Genomic DNA, 16,917 nt, shown 5'->3' with positions numbered 1-16,917 from the left:
ATATAAAATCGTTTCTAGGGCTAGTCGGCTACTATCGTCGTTTTATTAATAACTTCTCCAAGATCACTAAACCCCTGACTGCCCTTCTGAAAAAAGATGCCACATTTCAATGGTCGAACAGCCAAGAACAAGCGTTCACCACCCTCAAGGATAAATTAACTTCAGCGCCTCTGCTTCAGTATCCTGATTTTACACAACCCTTTCTTTTAACAACCGATGCCTCTAATTATGCGATAGGCGCTGTACTCTCTCAGGGCGCAATCGGGTCCGACAAACCCGTCTCGTACGCTTCGCGCACCCTTAATAAAGCCGAGGGCAACTATTCGACTATCGAAAAGGAGCTCCTAGCAATCTTATTTGGCGTGAAAACATTCCGCCCTTATTTGTATGGCCGTAAATTTAAGATAATTACAGACCACAAGCCTCTAGTGTGGCTTTTCAATGTCAAAGATCCAGGATCTAGACTCGTTAGATGGCGTCTTAAACTCGAAGAGTACGATTATGAAATCGTTTATAAAAAGGGTAAATTAAATGCAAACGCCGACGCTTTATCTCGTTTCCCCGTAAATGTATTAGAAAATAACGAAAGCTCCGATTCAGTTATCTGCAATCCGGCATCGACTTCTAACAACGAGGAAGACGCACGTAATTCACCATCCATATCAGAAACTTACGAGCAGTTTCTTAAAATTATAAAACAGCCTGATGTGTCATTCGACACCGTCATCCAGGAACATAACGAGTCATTGATGAAAGCAAAGTGTAAGCTTATTGCTTATCCGACGTCCATTGACTTAGATGAATCCGTGCCATACTGCAAGGATATCATGGACGCCTCCACTAGTGAACCTAAAATTTGCGACATAGAACGCGAATTAAACACTTACTATTCCACATCTAATGATAATCATTTATTTACACATTTATTTCTAAAACTTAACCACTATGATGAAATGAGTTACAAGGACATATTTAACCTCCTTCGTGATTATAGAGAAATGATAAAGTATTGGTATATGGAAGAAAAAGAATTCGCTATATCAGACTTTACAGATCCTTACACAAAATTATCTTACACAAAACTTTATAATATTTTATCATTTCTATTTCATAACACTAATATTAAAGTAAACATCTATCGTAATTCTATACGTTATCCGACCCCTGACGAGGTCAAAAGCATTCTTAGAGATAATCATGATTCACCTCTAGCTGGCCACCCGGGTATATCGCGCATGTTTGATAGAATCAAAACCCAATTCTGGTGGAAAAACATGCGGCAAGACATCGAAGATTATGTGAAAAATTGCCGCTCTTGCCAAATAAATAAACCTCTAAGACAAACGAATAAGGCCCCTATGATTATAACATCTACAGCATCTCGGCCTAACGAAAAACTTTATCTCGATTTAGTCGGTCCGCTTCCTGAAACACATGAACACAAATATAAGTTCTTACTTACCTTACAAGATGACTTGACTAAATTTTCTCAGGCTTATCCTATGCAATCTTGTTCCGCTGAAGAAACAGCGAAATCTTTAGTTCTATTCATATCCCATATGGGGATTCCTAAATTAATAATATCCGATCAAGGCACCAATTTCTGCTCTGATGTCTTCAAACAACTTGAGAAGTTGTTCAGCATCAAACATGTGTTCGCATCTCCTTACCACCCTCAGACATGTGGTAGCCTTGAACGAAGTCATTCTACTCTAAAGGAATACCTTAGATCATATATCGGTGAGAACCAACATACCTGGGACCTCTATGTTCCTAGTGCTATGATAGCATATAATTCAAATATACATAGTACCACAGGTTACTCACCCCTGGAATTGCTTTTCGGGTTCAAACCCTACTTACCCTCAAGCATCGATACTCTTGATACAAACACCTATACGGATTACATCCGAGCCCTTAATCACCGACTATACTACAGTCGTCAGAAGGCTCTCCAAAATATTCAATCCTCAAAAGAGAAATCAAAAACTTATTATGATTCTCGTACGAAACCATTGTCCTATAAAACAGGAGACATGGTATATGTCCGTTGCCATCACAAGCAAAATAAGGCCTTATCCCCTGTGTGGAAAGGCCCTTTCAAAATAATAAAACTAAATGGCAACCATTCTGTTACGCTGCTTATTAATCGTAAACACGTACGTCACCACTACGACGAAATCAAGCCGGCCGGTGACGCAACAGTAGTAACGTAATACATGAGCGTTTCATTGTTATTTCAGATCGACGCTGTCATCGCCGATCACATGCGAATACGTTTCTTCTATCGTCAGCAGTCCTGGCGTCTACTTTGATAAGCTTCTAGACATTAAGTTTACTAATAGTGATTGGAATGTTATAGCATATGTTGATATAGGTCATGTACAACCTAATTTAGATAAGGTTGAATTTTTATTTGAAAAGCTCAATGTATTCTGCAACTCGTTAGCTTCTTCTAAGATACAGTCCGACTGTATCAATTCGTTGTCCGCTCTAAAAAATCGTCATATTCTTAACGTTAGTAAGTTTTCTTCCGTATCTTATTTATTGGTCGACGAAAAACCCCATATGCGTTTTAAAAGAGGTCTCATGGACTTCGGTGGCTCTCTCCTTAAAACTATTTTTGGCACTTTGGATTCTGAAGACGCGGTGAGATTTTCGAAAGCCATAGACGAAGTACAAACTGATGAGAAACGTCTCGCTCATCTCATGAAAGATAACATTCACGTAATTAAGTCGACCATATCATATTTCAATAACACGATATCTAAGGTCAACGAAAACGAAAACCACATTTTAAGGAACATGGAAACAATCCATAAAATACTAGAAACTGTTGTGAATAGTAACAACAAGCTAGAAATTAAATCTGAATTAAGTTCCTTATTAAATTCATTAGAGTCTATTATAATGACTTTGTCTTTTGATATCGAAGATATTAACAATGCCATTCTATTCGCAAAACTCAACGTGTTGCATCCCACTGTACTCAGTCCACACCAATTGTACAGTGAGTTAGATAAGCATAGGAATAATCTTCCTAGCCATTATGAACTTCCCGTTCCTTTAACGCTACAAAATATACACAATCTTATTGACATTTCACAACTTGTGTGCTTTTTCCATTTAAATAAGGTAATTATTGTTGTCAAGATCCCTCTCGTATTACCTCAGGTGTATGACCTGTATAGGATCATTCCCCTACCTGTTCCCTACGATATGTTGAAACCAGATACCTACGTTCTTATCGAGCCAACTAGCTCATATGTAGCAATCACAGCTGATCGCATGTTTTATTCACTTATCGCAGACATAGACAAGTGCAAGTTAATAAGTGATAAGTGTTACGTGTGTGTGTTAACTAATGTGTTTTCAGCAATCGCTAACCCTACGTGTGAAACGATTCTCTTAAGTGATGTGATTAACAAACTTCCTGACATTTGTGTTACAAAACTCATTCACGGTTCAATTGATCTATTTCATAAGTTAACTTTAAATCGTTGGATTTTTGTACAATCTGAACCTGGCAAGTGTCATGTAACTTGTAATGATAAAGACATAAGTTCTGACGTTATTTTGTTTGGTACTGGTATCTTGTCTTTGCCTAGAAACTGTAAGGCTTTTTACAAGACGTTGCAATTCGCCGCTGTTGGCGAAACAGTTATTGGAAATGTAACCAATAAAATATCAAATTTCAACATCTTACAAGATGATTGTTGTGAGCGATCTAAGTTAAATAAAACTCTAGAACGATTACCTTACTCAAAGTTAAATAACTTAGATAATCTTGATTCTCTGCTGCAAGCCAGTATTCACTTGAACTCTTTTGAAGAAGAGATCAATAAGATAGAAAATCCATCTCATTTTCAAATGTATAGCACTCACTATTTGTCTTTTAGTTTATGCATCTCGATGTTAACCTTATTTTACATTTTATATAAGAGTCGTAAGTTACTTTGTCGTACTAATGCCCCATGTTGCATTCAAATATTTAACCAATGTCATAACACAAAAAATAACTCGGTTCCAACCTCTCAAACTGTATTTCATGGTGATACAATAGCACCCGTCAATAAGGACGAGTCAGAGTCTATAGAGGAGTTACGAGTGACGCCAACCCCTATTAAAAGGAATATTCTGTTTGGCAAGACTCATGATAATTAATTTGTAATGAATGCACATGGTTTGTAATTAAGTAATAATTTTCTTTCTTTTCATATTGTCATCTTGATTTATCTAGATTTTAATAATTGCTCTTATTAATCAATAATGTTTAATTGTTTAAATACTTTTATTGTTAACTCTAATCTGGATTTCCTTGCATCCTAAATAATGATAAATGTAGTTAATAATTATTATTTTTTAGTAACTTTTCTATCCTTAACAGTTGTATTGATGTCTTTTGAAATTAGTTGTTATTTTTGGTGTTTTAAATATGTTTCTTTTGTTTATTGTAATGTCCGACGTAAATCCACTTAAGCATACGCGATTTAGCATACATCAATCCTGACATCTCTCATCACTTTGAGATGTGATGATCGATCTTAACGGGGGGGTTGTTATATCGAAATAACCCCTGTTACCAATATAAAATTAAATTGCTGAGTTTCCCATTGCATTGACGTCAATGCAATAGGAAACCGATGTTATTTTAATTAGCGATAATAATATTTCTTCAGTTTTGGATTGGACTTCCGTCGGGTAACTTTCTTTCTATTTTCTTGTGATTCTAATTATTTTTCAATACATTTTTTATTTTAGCCAATTAAATAGTTTTTTTTAAAAACCATTTTCCGACCCACTCCGTAACAGTACTTCAGGCTTGGGGCTAGTATAGTAAAATTGAGGGGGCGTGTTAAAGTTTCAATTATTACTACTTGTCGGCCTACTGGCCTATTAACCAATTTGAATTTGGAGTACTTAAAAAGAAGCATATATAAAAAGTGGTTGTCTGTGTTGTGTCATGTCATTGTGCTTTCATGAAAATGTATTTATAATTTTCTCCTAAATGTGGTGGTGGGAGCTTCTTTCACACTCCAGAGAGTAACACACAATAGAATCCACAATAATATTTATTTAGGAGAAAATTATAAATACATTTTCATGAAAGCACAATGACATGACACAACACAGACAACCACTTTTTATATATGCTTCTTTTTAAGTACTCCAAATTCAAATTGGTTAATAGGCCAGTAGGCCGACAAGTAGTAATAATTGAAACTTTAACAGTTTATGCTTCTGTTTGTCAATTTAGACAGGTGCGTGCGTGTGTAACGATGTGTTCGAAAATCTATTGTAAAATAAATAGTTTCTCAAGGCTAGGCATATATCAGTCAGCTCTAAAAGTAGCTGAACAAATGTAAATTTTCAAAACTATTAACACCGTGTCGTCAATAACTTACCAGAGTATCTATTCATCTAGCTTTTTTGAAGTTTAGGATGTCAAGTAAATGGCGTTCGTGTTGTTAAGACATTATGAAAATTTTGATTCGTCCAGCTGCTTTTGAAGCTGCCTAGCCTTGGAATAATACGAGTATATTAGCAGACTTTTTACACAGACAGCTCAGACAGACACAGATGATGATGATGATTACACAGACATTTGTACTTCCCTCTCCAGTCGGCTTACTAGTCTAAGCCGCCATCCGTTGGTAACGAGAGTCGTCGGTATGTGGAGTTCTGCGTGTTCTCACGCAAGCATGTCGACAGCTTTGCAGGGAGGACCCAGGATAATGTCGAAGGAAGGTAATTTCATTTTATTAACCGACTTCCCAAAAAGGAGGAGGTTCTCAATTCGTCGGGATCTTTTTTTTTTTTTTTTATTTTTTATGTATGTTCACCGATTACTCAGAGACGCCTCGACCGATTTGCAAAATTTTTTTTTTGTTTGATAGGGTTTACCTCCCAGGTGGTCCCATAGTCACCAGGTCAGGATCTGATGATGGAAACCCTGAGAAATCGAGGGCAACTTTCGAAAATCGTAGGCATACGTAGGGTAAAAACTTGACACTAAGGCGCATGTCTGATAACACTATGCAATGGTGAAGGCTTGGAGCTGACCTGATGATGGAGACCAGCGAAGGTCGAGGGAACTCGACAATTGAATATGTAAACTACCTCGTGCTTGGGCTTATATTGTTCGTATTGATGAGAACTTTCCACTGCGGATATGACATGCGGATAGTGACAACTATGCTTGTCACTGAAAAGCTAAAAATAAAAAACTTTTTACAAAAAAATAAAACCGACTCCCAAAAACACTGAAAAGCAAAAAAAAACTATTCTTAGGTGCATCGGCCTAGAAGTCGGTGGCGTTATAAACTTAGTTACATCCATTAGACACCGACTTCTAGGCCGATGCACCTAAGAATAGTTTTTTTTTGCTTTTCAGTGTTTTTGGGAGTCGGTTTTATTTTTTTGTAAAAAGTTTTTTTAGTGGCAACGAGGCTTTAATTAAAAACGTGTCACGTGGTGGACTTTTGTCATATTGTATGTAGTTATATTTAGGGTATCTTCCTAAACTTCATGGTGTGAAAGGTTTTTCTTATAGCTAGGTATGTGCTTTTTATAACCAATTTATTTTATCTCGATAGTTAGGTATAAAGAGGATTTTCTTTATGAACGAAACGAATAAACTATTGGACTGCGTTTTGTACATATTTTTTTGGATTATTATTACTTAATTTACTACTACTATATAACTTCGGACAAGCAAAGTTTCTTGACATTATCTATAGATCCAAACAAATGTGCAAGGAGTCAAAATTATGGGCGCAAACTATAGTGCGGATTTTCAAGCCTATGTTAATTTAAAGATATGTAGGAAACTATAGGTAATAGACGTAAATCCGCATGTAACCACTAGTCATTAACACGAGAGGTGCTCCGTCACCCTCATCACATACGAACGTGAGTGAGTGAGGGTGACGAAACGTGTCACCTCGCGTTAACAAGCCAGTACTGAAGTCAATAACATGGAACAATGGTAAGTGTGTTACAGGCAGGAATCTTAGTTTTAAATAATAAATCGCTAACATAATTACAAAAACTGATACTCTTTTTAGCTATAACATTAGTTGTTTTCAGAAAAACTGATTTTTGATTTTTAAACTCGCAAAAAAAGGAAGTAATTGTCTAAAATAAACAGATTTAATAAAAAATCAAGACGATATGAAGAATTTGTAACTCAAAAACATCTTATGTCTACTCATCATCCGCAAAAGAAATATTAATGATGGAGAATGAAAATATAAAAGGACTCTGTTGAAAGACGATAACTTATACATTAAATATCCCTTAAAACCAATAACCACAAATTACAGCCTTCCTTGGATCAGCTAACTCCCTGGAGACGCATAAGCGGTCATACTTCCTCGCAGTAACGAGGTTGGCACGGCTCCGCGGACGTAACTCTATGCTCAATGTTACCAAAGTGCAGATCCCAAGAGATCTCTAGTTTATTAGGCATTCAAACAACTTGTTTTGGATGCGTTAAACAACCTTTATTTTTGCGCCAAAGGATGAAGTGTACATAACCCAATGAATGTAGGTTTGTACCTATCATGACCAAAAATCAATGCACCTTTTCTGAGTTTGAGTAGATCTGTCATGGACACCAATGACTGATTAACAGATGAAGGAAAACATCTTGAGGAAAACTGGACAATAAAGTCTGAAATCACCAACCCGCATTGAGCAAGCGTGGTGATTAACGCCCAATCCTTCTCCGCGTGAGAGGAGGCTTGTGTCACCCTGTGTTCAGCTGTGGGACGATCAAAAAGCTGATGATGAGACCAAACGCGTGGGTAAGTTTTGATAATGACACGTTTAAAAGAAACCACAATTTGGAAAAAAAGGAAATAGCTCAATGATAGTAAAAATGCATTACGTAAAATTACTTTATGTTGAATTTTTCACATTTGCTACTTTGGCTCTGGGCCACGTTTTCCATTTCACGCGACCCTCGAGTTTGCGTAGTGGTAGATAAATTCTTATCCAGATACCTCCTTTGGGGTGTAAAATTTAAAATGACATCGGATATTGACGCGATATTAATCTGATATGTGTAATTTTTAATTTGATTGGTAAAATTTTATTTAATTCAATTTTCACAACGTCATTTTTTCAAACAAAGCCAATAGAATAAAAATGTGCGAAAATTAGAACACCATATAAAAGTCAGTCATTACAAACAACTGAAATTTTCCCTTGAAAACTGACAGCTGTCAATTGATCAAAACATTCGATACTCCTAACTTTATCTCTGCTTTACACATGATGTTGTCTATACTAATATTATAAAGAGGAAAACTTTGTTTGTTTGTTTGGTTGTAATGAATAGGCTCAAAAACTACTGGACAGTTTTTAAAAATTCTTTCACCATTCGAAAGCTACATTATCCACGAGTAACATAGGCTATATTTTATCCCGGTACCGGCAGTAGTTACCACGGGACGCGGGTGAAACCGCGGGAAAACGGCTAGTAAATTTATAAAAACGAAAAATGACTCCTGTGTATAACCTCTGAATGGATTAAGTAATTTTTTTTACAATTCGCCTTAGAACATCATAAAGTATATGCAATAGGATTTAATGTGATTGTGAGCGACACACTCTGTATAGATAGTAAAGGGACTGAGAAAACGCACAGGCTGATGACAATGTTACATTGCTGTGTTGCAGCGACTAAGTAGGTTTACACTTGCATACAGTCCCTTGAGATGTCACAATCAAGTAAGATGTACTCGTAACTAAGTAAACTGTGTTTTATATACATTGTAGCTATGTTAGGTTTGTCAAGGACCCGGGAGAATTGAACACAGGATGAACATGCCATTTGATACCCAATTTGACACAAAGCAGGTAAGTACCTATAGGAAGACATTTTAATCATTATCATCCACTACTTCTATTTTGTATCTCACAGCCCTATGTACCGCACAATCTTGAAAGCTATACTAATAAAACAAAAAGGAAATATTATTTTGTTTGTTTGTTTCTACTCTAAAGGCTCCGAAACTACTGAATCGATTTTAAGAATTCATTTACGGTTGTAAAGCTACACTCTTCCCGAGTACCTAATATAGACAATATTTTATCCCGGTAGTAGTTTCAACAGGACGCGAGTGAAACCGCGAAGTAAAAGTCGACGTAAAGTGAAGTCGAAAAAAAAAAAACGGTTGTCTGTAAAGTCGGTTTACTGACGATAGTCGAACGTGACAACGTCATATCACATTTTACAACAATTAACAGTTATTAATTCTAATGTTAATTTCAACTTTAAAGAACAATTTTCTAAATATAATCAGCCTTATGTTTGTACCTATATGCATGTATCACAGTAAATCATCACATTTTACAATAATTAACAGTCCTTATTTCTAATATTAATTTGAACCTTTAAAGAAGAATTTTCTAAATATAATCAGCCTTATGTTTGTACCTATATGCATGTGGCAACAGTGTGACTGGTTGGGAATTTTTTCTTAAAAACATTCCCATCGAGTAACAGTGTGACATTTGAGGGTGTTACTCGTTGGGAACAAATGTAAGAAATTGATCGTCAGATGTCGAACGCTGCCTAAAGCGGAGGCCGATCGTGCCTCTTTGTCTCTCGTTGCGTGCTCTCGCTTGCACTTTTAGCCTTAAACGGAACGCCTCAGAGCGATTTAACGCCGCATGAGTCATGTTTTTTCGTGCGTGCAGCCGGCTCCGTCGATTTATAAGACGTTGTCACGTCAAAAATATCATCATCAAATAAACTACACTACCTGCAATATAATATCCAGATCAATATTATCGCAGACTTCATACTCCCCAGTAAGCGCTGCCTCCGACGCGAACGTGTCGGCTGTGTGGAAGAAGCCCTCCTGCTTCAAGTAGCCCAGCACCAAGACCTTGAGGATACGCTTCCTGGCTCGGAATAGTGCCTCTTTCTATAATGGAAAAGAAAGAAATATTTATATTTATTTACATGTTACTAGGCTAACAAAAGTAAGTACAAAGGTTTAAACATTAGAAGGTTATGCCAAAAAAGTGTATTAATAGTATTAAAAACACATCATTCTAATGCCAAAAAAGTCAACGAGAATATTTAATGTTACACATTTTCCAAACCAACCCAGTCTTCTGGCTTACTCGATAGATGGCGCTGTTTCGATATAAACTAAAACTGCATCGCGCTGTGGTTTCGTTCACAAGCAAAGGATAACTTACTGGATGTTATTTATATATTATGGACACGGATAGTATGGAAAGATAAGATAAGAAAGTCCGACCGGAACATTGGTAGAATTTTTGAAAAGTCAGTCTAGGTAAAAGGCTGACTAAAAAAAATAAAATATTTTGTAGGACTTGGGGTGTTATTTTGTTACTTTAAGTATTTGCTATGGAATTAGCTTATAATCAAAATTAAGAAGATATAGTAATTAAGAAGCCCCGGTTGAACCTAGTTCACCATTTATCATTATTCAAAGTTATATGGTATACCTAATAGTTTACCATATACAATACTACCGACCCGCTACGGCTTCGCACGGGACAACAGTATTTCCCCACTATTTAATGTATGTTATTATACATATAAACCTGCCTCTTTAATCACTCTACCTATTAAAAAACCGCATTACAATCAGTTGCAAAGTTTAGAAGATTTAAGCGTACAAAGGTACAACGGGACATAGGGACAGAAAAAGCGACTTTGTTAACTATGCAGGGATCCAAAAAAGTCAACGAGCATATTTAAAATTACACATTTTCTAAATCAACTCAGTCTTCTCGCTTACTCGATAGATGGCGCTGAACCAAATGTAAACAAAACTGCATCGCGCTGTGGTTTCGTTCACAAGCAAAGGATAACTTACTGGATGTAATTTACATATTTGGACATGACATGGATAGTATGGAAAGAAGTCCGACCGGAACATTGGTAGAATTTTTGAAAAGTCGGCCTAGGTAAAAGGCTGACTAAAAATTGAAAAAAAAATTGTAGGACTTGGGGTGTTATTTTGTTACTTTAAGTATTTGATATGAAATTAGCTAATAGTCAAATTTAAGAAGATATACAGCCTTACTTATGAACGTGAACTAAATAATAAGTAATACTTAAGGGCTGTTAAAGCCGGTTGAACCTAGTTCACCATTTATCATTCAAAGTTATCTTGTAGGTAAAATAGTTTACCTAACATTTTAACAATACTAGCCCGCCCCGGCTTCGCACGGGTGCGTACGTCGCGTCTAATTTGATGGATGTTATTAGACGTATAAACCTTCCTCTTCAATCACTCTATCTATTAAAAAACCGCATTTAAATCAGTTGCAAAGTTTAGAAGATTTAAGCGTTAAGGGAAAAGAGACATATTGACAGAAAAAGCGACAATGTTAACTATGTAGAGATTAACCTATGTATTAAAAACACATAATTCTAATGCCAAAAAAGTCAACGAGAATATTTAAAATTACACATTTTGCAATCCAACTCAGTCTTTTCGTGAGCTCGATAGATGGCGCTGTACCAATATGAACAAAACTGCATCGCGCTATGGTTTCGTTCACAAGTAAAGGATAACTTACTGGTTATTAGTTGTCAGAACAGACGGTAAGGAGATGGCCAAATTTTCATAGTAAAAAAACCCAGAATCGACAGCAACGAAATGGGTACCAATGGGTTCATTATGATAGACCTTTGATGGTGCCAAAAATTCTAGCCTGAAATCCATGGGGTATAGGAGCTATATCATATTTTCGCAAACATAGGTTATGTTGAATTTATGTTGATTTTAGAGATTATTTACATAAAGGACCATAAAAATAAACTATATTAACATTATACATGCCAATAGTAATATCAACATAGTTACAGAGTTTGCCTGGTTATTAAAAGGTCTTGAGTTTGACCCCCACCCATTGCACTATTCACATGAACCACTCCAGATACGATTAAGTACCGACCTTACCTACTTGAAGAGGTTTCCCTATTATATGTAGGTAACATTCTGAACTGGCAAAGGTCAATAAAAAAATAAATAAAAAAAATTACATTTTCTTTTTATTTTTAGCTTTTTAGTCACTATTCGCATTAGTGAAAAGTTCGTCTCAATACGAATAATATAAGCCCAAACACGAGGTAGTTGATATTTACCATTGCCGAGTTCCCTTAACCTTCTCTCTTCTCCATCATCAGGTCAGCTCTAAACCTTCACTCTTGTATAATGCTAACAGACACACACCTGAGTGTAAAGTTTTTACCCTATGCACAACTTCTAATGAACAGCAATCAGAAAAGTTAAGCTTTTTATGTACTAAAATCGTCATCGAAAAAACCTTGTAAAAAGAGAACCCCATGGTTTTTAGATGATATGAAATACTTTTTGGAATCTACACATTATACTGAATCCAACCATACATACGAAGTTTCTGTCGACTCTGGGTTTTTTTTTGGCCATCTCCTTTAGGAGCAAAGGTAACTAGTGTAGAATTTTTGGAAAGTCGGCCTAAACAGGCTGACTAAAAAACTGAAAATATTTGTAGGACTTGGAGTGTTATTTAAATAATCCAAAGAATTATTATTGATAAAATATTTTTTTTGAGATTTTGTTAGATATTCAATTCAAATGATAAAACATAAAACTTACCTAACAATTAAGTAAAAATCATTGCCTGATATTACTGTTTTCAATTTTTATCAGTAGGGAACTTTTGTCTCTTTATAGTTATCAAAAAAGAAATAATATTTTTTAAATTGAATATTTTCGCTGACAAGCAAGCAAAATATTATATCTGGGAAAAGGCTCCGAAACTAGTGAAACGGTTTAAACTATACCAACATAACTTAATCTTAGTCCTACTAATATTCTACTGATATTGTACATTATAAAATACATATTTTAAATAAATATTATAAATGTGAAAGTTTGTGAGAATGTATGGATGTATGTTTGTTATTCTTTCACGCACAAACGGCTGGACTGATTTGGTTGAAATTTATTGGTATGCAGATATGTGAAAACCTGAATTAACACATACGCTACTTTTTATCAACACACCACGCGGGCGAAGCCACGAGCGGAAGCTATATTTATTTATTTATTTATTCTTTTATTTCAGGCAACTAGGGCCCATAAAAATACAAATACACATATATACATTACAATACTTATAAACTAATACATAAAAAATCACCATATCAATATATATATGTCGTAGCCATATCGTAGAATTGACCACTTCATGAAAAGCTTGAGCATTTCATGAAATGGTTGCGTTTCATGAAATGTTCATGTTAATTTGACCAGATCGTTAAATCGTCAACATTTCTCGATTTTGTCATCCACGTCTGGCCGTATGGTATAATAGGGTATCCATAAAATATTTAATATAAATCCACAATATTTTGGGTAAGGGGGAAACTCGCGTAGCATAGGTAATTCGACCCATTGGAGTTTAATTTCATAAAATCTGGTAGTTGTGAAATTTTTCACAGCTCAAAATTGTCAGGAGGCAAAAACACTTAGGTTTTTTTCATAACTTCGATTGCAAATATAAAGAGTAAGAACTTGTTCCTGTCCTTTAAGTCCGACATACATAATAATTTAAATAAAATAGGAACTTTAGTAACATTTTAGGAATCTTAAAATAGAACACACTTAATCTTAAATGACGTAACCTGTAGGTTCACTGCCTCGTTGGTCTAGCTGTCGCAAGCGCAGCTGTCGAGCACGAGGTCTTGATTCCCGGGTCGAGCCGAAATCGCTTTGTGGGTTTTAGAGACTTTCACGAAACAGCCCGCAGCTTGGAAGTTGGTATTTGTGCATCGGAGAGCACGTAAATGTCGGTCCTGCGCCTGATCTCTCTCCGATCGTGTTGGATTGCCGTCCCATCGGGCTATGGAAGTGAAGGAATAGTGAGTGCAGCTGTGTCTGTGTGTCACCTCGCAAATTCTTGTGCACTATAATATGTCTCACGCAGTTGGCTAATCTCCTTACATGAGAACAGCCGCCGTAGCCGATAATTGGCTAAGAGGACATTATTGTTGCATACTATGTTGCAGACTATAGGGGTAGACGAGTTTCCCCACCTTACCTAGGTCTGCGCTCAGCTGGCTCGTTTGGGATGCGTTCTGAGAGCGGTGGGTTCTTGTATCTGGTGGATGTTACACTCGCTACTACTCGCAAGAAGTTATAAGGGTTACATCGCTGGTAAATAATTCCATGGGGTTTGGAGTAAGCAAATTAAACAGAAAAGTATGTTCCTGTCATATATATTATTATTAATAACACAATAATAGTCAATAAATAGCTCAATGGGTTTCTTTGGGATATAAACCTATTTTTAATGTATTGAATCATTTTTAGTCGTCCACCTTATCCAACAGTTTTATGAACTTCCTTTAATATTTCAAAATACTTCTCCATCGGAATTATACGCATAGTAGGATCGTCGACGCATTTTTTATTAAATATAAGATATTCCTCATCTGCAGTTTCCATAACGTCATATTTTGACAGCCAGTAATAGTCCATGGACGTCTTTGGCGTGGTCACCCTACTGTTCTTGATTTGTTTTATAACCTTATAATTAAAAACGTTGTTATAATTCACCAACGTAGAATTATTTAATATTATTATTATTTTCGTCGTACACTCTTTTGTCACTTTCTTCCTCAAACGAATTATTCAATTTTTCGCTGCGAGAATTTTCAATGCAGTCAACGGCCGCCATCTTCAAACGTAAATAAAGCGCTGGCAGCGCCCCTAGGGGCAATTTACATAACTATTTTACGATGTGATCAATTATATAATTTTGATAATTTCATGAAGAAGCCGAGCTTTTAGTTGCACATATCGAGAAACGATTTCTCATCATTGATTTGCCCAAGTCACATCATGATGTGGCCAATAAACAGTGAAACATTTCATGAAACGGGACCATTTCATGAAATGGTCGAGTCATTTCATGAAGTGGTCAAGTCTACGATAAGGCCACCACATATATACAATACTAGATCTATAAACAACTTAAACATACTATAATTATATAACAAACTAGCTTCTGCCAGCGGTTTCACCCGCATCCCGTGGGAACTACTTCCCGTACCGGGATAAAAACTAGCCTATAGCCTTCCTCGATAAATGGGCTATCTAACACTGAAAGAAATTTTCAAATCGGACCAGTAGTTCCTGAGATTAGCGCGTTCAAACAAACAAACTCTTCAGCTTTATAATATTAGTATAGATTATATATAAAAGTCTCACTCTAACAAAACTTTATCCTTATGTCATGTCTCTATCTAACCATAAGAAAGAGGTGGGCGTCCCCATAACACAAGTTTGACCCACATAGAAGTTGGATGGTCCAGTTGGCACCAGGATGCATCATTTGTCTTCCTATCTGTGGGTCACGGCTTCGATGCCCGACCCAGGACGAAGATCGTGCCATGGCCTATTTTACTAGTACATGTTTGTGTAATGAAATTTGTTCCAATGTGTTTATTATGCAGTATGAATAATAAGGCAGTTCATTTAAAAAACTATGCATTTTGTTATTAAACTAGACGCTTGACGCATATTATTCGCATTTTGAGGAAACAATTAAAATATATATGACTTTTTCTCCTCGGTATAAATCGGTTGCCAGCTTAATTTGTAAAAATTTACTAGCTTGCCTGCGATTTCACCCTCGTCTTGAAGAAAACTACTTCCCATACCTGGATGGGGCGGCGGGATTTAAAGCACATATTCCAAGCTATGTCCTCACCAATTAATTATCAGTCTAATCAGTATTTACCTACTGTGAAAACTTAATTTAGCCTTCCCCGATTCACTGTTATCGTTTAAAACACCTTTAGTCTGGTGCGATTACTGTGATAAAGGTTGAGAAAAGAGCAATCCTTCAACTGCAGTAAAGTTTCAAAATTAATGAATATTATTTAAATTTAAAAAGGTACAAAAGTATGGTGTTCAAGATTAAGCACACGAGTTTGTCGACACGCGTAGAATTTCTATTGAATTAACAGTATTTCTACCAAAGTAGCTACAGTCAATGACCCGATAACCTATAGAAAACTAAATAATTCAATGTTAAAGACTTACGGTTTCAAGTTTCCTCATCTGACTCATAGGTCTTGTGATTCCAGCCATTTTCCTTTATTCTTCAATAGATAATATTCAAGCCAATTAATTTATTATTCAAGAGCTCAATAAACTTGTCATCGAGGTATTCAATCGGTTGCTAAGGGTGCGTTGCTAGGCAACCGCAAATAAACAACCCTGAGAGGTCAATGCCTATAATTAGTCGATTACTTTACTTTTAGAGGTTAATACTATTTAGTAGTAGCCGTTTTTCCGCGGGTTCACCCGCGTTGTGTAGGAATTACTGCCGGTACCGGGATAAAATATAGCCAATGTTACTCGGGGAGAGTCATCATCATCTACCGAGCCTTTTCCCAACTATGTCGCGGTCGGTTTCCAGTCTAACCGGATGTGGCTGAGTACCAGTGTTTTACAAGGAGCGACCGCCTATCTGACCTCCTCAACCCAGTTACCCGGGCAACCCGGGCAACCCGATGCTCCTTGGTTAGACTGGTGTCAGACTTACCGGCTTCTCATTACCTGTAAGGACTGTCAGAGATGTTGAATGACAGCTGGGACCTACAGTTTAACCTCTCATTATAAGACAGTGCAAAAAAACTCTGTCAACTAAGATTAAAAGAAGTTCTAACAAAAAAACAACCATCTAGCTAAAAAAGCGCTTGTGAAAAAGCTGTTGAAAGCGGACTCGTCTCTTTGAAGGCGTCTCATTATGTGCGCTTGAGCTAGCTATACAGCGCTGTATGGCTGTAATTACAGATGTCGTTATAATCAGGTCCTAGACAAGTTTTTTTGTTATAATTTTCACTCTACATTATGAAGATGATAA

The 16,917-nt window shown here is 36.3% G+C and overlaps 1 protein-coding gene across 1 annotated transcript in view; it reads right to left on the bottom strand.

Moving 5' to 3' along the window:
• Positions 1 to 16,139, bottom strand: part of LOC124636750 (katanin p60 ATPase-containing subunit A-like 2) — a 35,258-nt gene extending 19,119 nt beyond the window's left edge. The window contains exons 1-2 of the mRNA XM_047172878.1: positions 16,092 to 16,139; positions 9,774 to 9,938 (exon numbers count right to left, since the gene is read on the bottom strand). Of these exons, the coding sequence (XP_047028834.1) occupies positions 9,774 to 9,938; positions 16,092 to 16,139 (213 nt within the window). The remainder of the gene's footprint in view (positions 1 to 9,773; positions 9,939 to 16,091) is intronic.
• Positions 16,140 to 16,917: the final 778 nt, after the last annotated feature.

The sequence above is a fragment of the Helicoverpa zea genome, chromosome 15, assembly GCF_022581195.2.
Source record: "Helicoverpa zea isolate HzStark_Cry1AcR chromosome 15, ilHelZeax1.1, whole genome shotgun sequence".
NCBI lineage: Eukaryota > Metazoa > Arthropoda > Insecta > Lepidoptera > Noctuidae > Helicoverpa > Helicoverpa zea.
Note: the sequence above shows the minus strand (reverse complement) of the source record. Positions and strands in the feature narration are given on the sequence as shown.